Here is a 6433-nt window from a genome sequence, read left to right on the forward strand (position 1 = left end):
ACTCACTTAGATCCAGCGATGTTTAAGCTTAGACTGGTAATGTTTCACTCTCCTACGTTCAGATTCGGTGACGTCCGGCGACGTTTCAATCTCTTCTACTCAAATCCGGCACCATGGTGGTGTGTTTGCAATTTCTCCTCTCTTCCTCTTTGCGGTGGCGCCGTGGTTGTGGGTTTTGTAGTGGATCAGTTTTGGTTTGGATTGGTGATAGAGGATTTGGTTTTTTGTGTGTGTGTGTTGGATTTTTGTGGGTTTTGGTTTGTGTTTTTGGTTCTGAGTTTGTTTTGGGGTGGTCGGTATTGCTAATGGGTTTGTGGGTTTTGTTGGTGGTCGGTGGTTTTGGGTTTGTGGGTTTTGTTGATGGCTTTGCTGGTGGTTGGTGGTCACTGGCTTTTTGTGGGTTTTGCTGGGTCGAGTCACTGGCTTTGTGGGTTCTGTTCTTCAATTTTTTCTTCTTCTCTGAATTAGAGAAAGGAAAGAGAGAAGACTCAGGAGAGGGGTGAAAGAGAGGACAGAGGGTATGTAACGGTGTTACAAACTGTTTAGCAATATGGACCAAAATGGTCACTTTTTAATTGTTGTGGACTTTATTGGTATTAGTCCAAACCTTGGGAGGTTTCTGAAATTTACCCAAAAAAATAAAAAGAGGCTATATATGTTCAAAGCATAATTGAACTTTCAAAACATAAATTTCAGCCTCATAAAATCATTTGAAACTTAGCATTGAATAATTACTTATGACTAAATTACCCCATTTCAACACGCTATTATATCCAAATTAAGAAATGAACTTCCAACATTTAAATGAGTAATAATTTTATTTATTTATTATTATTAATAACGAAATGAAAAATGTAAATATAAATTTCTTTGATTTTATCTCTTATACTTTCGATTCTAAGCAACATAAGTTTAAAACCCAAAAGCAGAGCATATTAGAATTTCTCTTTTCTAATGAATTTAACAGATATAAATAAGAGAAGGGCATTAGAAAAAGAAACCAATAAAAGTTTATAGCAACAGAAATTCGGAGCCGACTCATTGAAAGAAGCCGATGACGTCGGCATGGGCGGCTCGGCATTCCTTATTGCTGCTAAGCAGATGACATCACTTTAGAGTTCGGGAGTTGCCGTGTTCCGTGAGCCCTTCAAATTCAGAAACAGAGACTCATAATTTTTTTTTTTTTTGTTGAGAAGGAGAGAATCTCATACTGTGAGAGAGAGAAATATTTAGGGTGACGAAAAAAAAAAAAAAAAAAAAGTAAAAGTAAAAGTAAAAGTAAGCTATTTGTTTGGACGGTGATGAATTTTTATTTTTCTTTTTTAAGAGATTTTTTTAAGAGCTCTTTATCTTCACCGTAACACTAATTTAATCAGTTTTTGGGAATGAAAATAAAGTAATTTTTTTTTTACAGTTATTTATGTCTTTCAAATTTTTTTAAAATAATTTATTAATAACTTTCGCACGTTAACAAGATCCTATAAAATAAAAGGTCAATTAACTAAGGTAATTGGTAGGGTTAATTATAGGTTATTTACGTTTAGTTTAGTCGAAATATAAGTTATTTACCCGTAGTTTGAAATTTGGTACTCTACCTACTTGAGGTGAGCCAAGTTAGGATTCTGTTATCTACTTCTATTAAAAATTAGATTAAATATATATTTTTATTCTCTTTTATGTCTCTCATCTCAGAACATAAAAAACATAAAGAATTAAAAAAAATAAGATAAAAAAATAAGAGTTTTTATAAAAATTACGAACAAATATTACCACCACTATAGAAGTTTCCATCAAGAACTTTACCTTGTATGTTTCTTTCATAAACTGGCAAATAGTAGAGCTCATTGGTCGATTCCCCCCCATGATTCAATTAGCATCAAATCCTTGTTACGATTAGTAACTACAGTCTGAGGATCTTCAATCAACTTCACCATCTCATCAAGAACTCTCTCAACTGCTACCTCCGAGAAAGCCTTCTTACAATTCTTAACACATGTTTCAAGAAACACTAAAGCCAAGTACTGAATCCTAGGACTCTTCAACATGACCTTCTAATTCCACGGATCAATTAATCTTTTCAGCATTGATCATATCACAAATATCAAGATTATTGGCCCAATTAGCCTCATCAAGGTTATCCGAGGTGGCATCTTCAAAGATCTTATCAGTCTGGTTTGGGCCTTAGAAAAGCTCCTTCATATTGAAGTTCATTGAACTCCTGCCTATAGTCATCTTTCGGCCCACCTCACCTCCAATCTGGAGGCGTTCACCAAAGGCACTAACTTTATCCATCAAATTGTCACTAATACATGATCCTTGATTCCAACATTAATTTCTTCTCCTTTGGGTACCGCTGTTGGGTCATCCCCAATCTCACGGCCTTCCTGTTTATAGCATGATAAATTTGGGTTAGCACTTCTATGAAGGCAAACCCAAAAAATACATTTTTTATTATTTTTATATATGTATACACACACACACACGAGAAACTTCTATGGTGGTAATGTTTCTTTTTAGTTTTTAAAAAACCTTACTTTTTTATCTTTTTTTATCTTTTTCATTTTTATTTTTATTTTATGTTTTAAGACGAGAGAGACATAAAAGAAAGCAAAAATACATATTTAGTCTCATTTTTAACAGAGATAAGTAACAGAACTCTAACTGAGCTAACCTCAGGTGAGTAAAGTGTCAAATTTTAAATCACGAGTAGGTAACTTAAATTTCGGCCAAACCACAGGTAGGTAAGTTGTAATTAACCTAATTGTTTTTTTTTTAAATTTTTTTTATTTTTTTTATAACGATTAACCCTAATTGTTAAAAAACAATTTTACTAAAATTTTGACACCACTTTTATAGCAGGGACGGACCCAGGTGGGCGCCCGGGCCCCTCGGGTCCAATTTTTTTTTTTTAGTTATAATATTTTTCATAATAAGTCTAACTAGCTTTCCTAAACAACAACTGTCCAACCAAAAAACTTAAATAAAAAAAATATATATTCACAATGGTAATTGTATTTTAGCAAAAAAAACTATTTTACCACAAAAGAACTAGAAAATCATGTGTTATTGGAGAAGTTAAAGCTAAATTTTTTACAATTACAGTAAACTGGTATAAATACCAGTTGACCGTAACAAGTTTTTAAAAATAAATACAATATTTTATTAAGATTATATCTCTTCTTTTAATTAAAAACTCAAAAAAAAAAACTCAAATTCTCCCGCATCCTTTATTATTTTAATGAATTGTTTATGTTATTTTACATGAAGTTATAAAAAAATAGAACATTTGATATTGGGTGTATTGTAAAATGAAGTAGTAAAATAGATAAACTAGTTTTTTGAGATGCTAAAAGCTAAAATTTTTAGCATCACCAATGTGAATGCTCTAACTTCAACAAAAAAAAAAAAGAAAAGAAATCCTAGCCAGCTTAGTATTAAAAAAAGACATTGTTTTGTTTTGTTTGTCTTTGTTGGTAAATGATTGAATCTTACTGTACTTAGAAATAACGATTTTAAGTATCTATAATTTTTTGATACTATATGGATGCCTATTTTGAGTTTTTTTTTTCTTCTATATATTTTGGCTATTGCTTGCTTAAAATCCTAGTTTTGTCCCTATTTTATAGGAAATATAAAAGTCGGTCAAAAAAAAAAAAAAATCATAAATGGCGATAAACGTCCAAAAAAAATTTGAATGCTAAAATAGGAGACTGAAAAGCCGCATTAAGCCTTTGACACTTGAACTAAAAAAAGGCCATAAGTGATGAGCCAGCAGATCAATCAGTTGGACTCTAGTGATTTGTAATCAAAGGTCTGTGCGTGCGAGCTTGCATGGGATTAGGGAAAGGAAGATAGGAGGAGAACTATTTATAGGGAGCTTGACCAAAGTTATATTGCATAATTTTAGATGTTCATTCTTGGATTTTAAAATTTATGCGACGCATTACAAATGATCTTTATAGTTTCAGTTGTGGTTTGAGAGGCACTCAAAATCCTCCACCAAATCCGGAAAGGAATAAAAAAATAGTGGATAAATTACGGAGTAAGTCTTATACTTTATACCATATTTTAATTTGGTTTTAAACATTTTAATTATATTAATTTGGTTCTTAATTTTTTCAGTGCGGGTCAATTTAGTCCCTGCTATTATCACTTGGATGAAAAAAAGTTGATATGTCAAACAAAACATTAAAAATTATTTTTCATACCATATCATCTGCACTGTGGTGCCACATTTTTTTTTTTCCTTTTTAAAAGAAAAACCCAAATTAATTCCTTTTGCCTACCAAAATCTGAAATCTCATTTCCATCTCTTTTCCCTCTCTCAACCTCTCTCTTGTCAGTCACCACCAACCAAACCCATCTCAAACTATGTGGGTATTTGTTAATAAATGTTTGCCTATGTTGACATTTAAGTCTTGTCAAAGGCATAATGTGGAAACTAGCTTTGCAGTAGGTGCATCAGCTGCTGCACTAGTGCAGCTCAAGCTACAACATAGTGCAGCAAGTGGTGCATTAAGGCATCACTAGTGTGCATCAGATCAAGCAAGACACTCTGATGATATCACAGCAAGTGTCAAAGCAACAAATATGAAGATTGAAGAGTTGGATGATTGTTTGGTAGCTGGATCCAGTACTTCACAGTTGAAGAAAATCAAGAAGTGTACAGATACATCTAAACGACAAAACATGTAGTATATTTAGTATTGGTTTTGTAATGGTCTGTAAGCTACTTGTAGTTTTGTATATAACTAATAGATAGGTTAGTGGCTCACGTGTGTTTGTTAGTTAAGTTTGTTAGTTGTGTTCACATGTGCAAAGTTTTGGTAAGTTAGTTACAGACTCTGTTTTGAGTCTTTGAGCATATATATGTATAGATCACTTCATTCAATAACAAATTCTTCATTTCAATCACAAATTTAGTTTTTCATATGGTATCGGAGCAAAAGTTTTCTCTAGATGCTTCTAAATTCTACGGTTTTCTCAGATCAATTTTAGGAATTTTCTCATCCACCATTATCGTCTTCTTCGAGTTTTTCTCAAGCTTTTATCATCCACTTTGAGCTTTTCTCATTCACCATTGTTGTGTTCTCCAATTTTTCATGGTAGAAACAGTAGCAGCTAATGCTTCCACCACAGAGGCTTCATCTTCTTCACAAGATTCATATAATCTTAGTGATCCTCTGCTCTTGCATCTTGGAGAAAATCCAGGAGCAATTCTCACTTCTCAACCTCTAATTGGGGGAGAAAACTATCTTGCTTGGGCAAGATTAGTGAGAAAATCTCTGATGGCCAAGAACAAGCTAGGATTTATTGATGGATCTTTAACCATCTCTTCACCATTTGTGAATTCTCCAACAGCTGCTCAGGCATGGGTTCGTGCTGACAATATGGTTGGCACATGGATCATCAATTCTGTCTCACCAAAGCTCCAAGCTAGCATCATCTACAAAGATACTGCTTTAGAGATTTGGACTGATCTTCGAGACATTTTCAGTCAAGGAAATGGAATCAAAGTTTTCAATATCCAAAAACAGATTGCTAAGATTTATCAGGGAGATCAATCACTGACTGATCACTTCACTCAGCTCAAGGTTTTGTGGGATCAATTGCAGAATTTGAGCCCATTTCCTTGGTGTACTTGTGGTCAGTGTGTGTGTGGGATTCATCAAAGATTGAAGAATCTTCAAGCCAAGGAGTCCACCATGAAATTCCTCATGAGACTGAATGATGCCTTTTTTCAAGTGAGAACTCAGATCTTGTTGATGGATCCCTTGCTTTCTGTCAAGAAGGCTCACTCCTTATTCATCCAAGAAGAAATGCAGAGGTTTGTGACTAACCCTGTGAAAGTTGAATCAACTGTTTTGGCTACCAAAAGTTCAAGCAATAATTTCAAAGGCAAAGAGAGACCCGTGGGCACTCACTGTGGCAAAATGGGTCATATTGTAGACAAGTGCTATAAGCTACATGGCTTCCCACCAAGATTCAAGTTCAAGAACAACAAAAATGCCGCTGCTCATTAGGTTTCCTCTAATTTTGAGTTGGTTCAAGGCAATCAGTCCAATGGAGTTCCTGATTTTGCCTCAAATTTGCCTACTTCTCAAGCTCCTGTTTTCACACATGATCAGTATTAGCAGCTCCTAACTTTGATATGTTCTTGTTCCACTTCACAGCCCACATCAGGTCAGGCATCTCCTGTAGCCAATGCAGTAACTTCCACATCTAATATTGTTGCAGGTAATTTTACTAATCTCAAGCACTCAATCTTCTTAGCTAAGATCATAAATAAGAGAGCTTATAATTCTAATACATGGGTTATTGATACTAGTGCTAGTGATCATATAGTGTGCTCTATGAAATTGATGACTTCCTATACTGAAATTTCACATACCATGGTTGAATTGCCTAATGGGGAGGCTGCTGTTGTCACACA

General features: G+C 34.1%; 1 protein-coding gene and 1 pseudogene across 1 annotated transcript; one reads left to right on the forward strand and one right to left on the reverse strand.

Annotated features, from left to right (window-relative positions):
* Positions 1-1753: 1753 nt before the first annotated feature.
* LOC142609159 (TOM1-like protein 1) lies at positions 1754-5017 on the reverse strand (annotated as a pseudogene).
* An 85-nt stretch (positions 5018-5102) lies between these two features.
* On the forward strand, positions 5103-6023 carry LOC142609160 (uncharacterized). Its single transcript, XM_075780777.1, has one exon. It carries the CDS (start codon positions 5103-5105, stop codon positions 6021-6023), a length of 921 nt encoding a protein of 306 aa, XP_075636892.1.
* Positions 6024-6433: the final 410 nt, after the last annotated feature.

Source organism: Castanea sativa, chromosome 9 (assembly GCF_040712315.1).
Source record: "Castanea sativa cultivar Marrone di Chiusa Pesio chromosome 9, ASM4071231v1".
Classification (NCBI taxonomy): domain Eukaryota; kingdom Viridiplantae; phylum Streptophyta; class Magnoliopsida; order Fagales; family Fagaceae; genus Castanea; species Castanea sativa.

What these genes read in the sequence shown, in the direction of transcription:
- LOC142609160 (XM_075780777.1), top strand. Translation starts at nt 5,103, where the DNA reads ATGGTAGAAACAGTAGCAGCTAATGCTTCCACCACAGAGGCTTCATCT.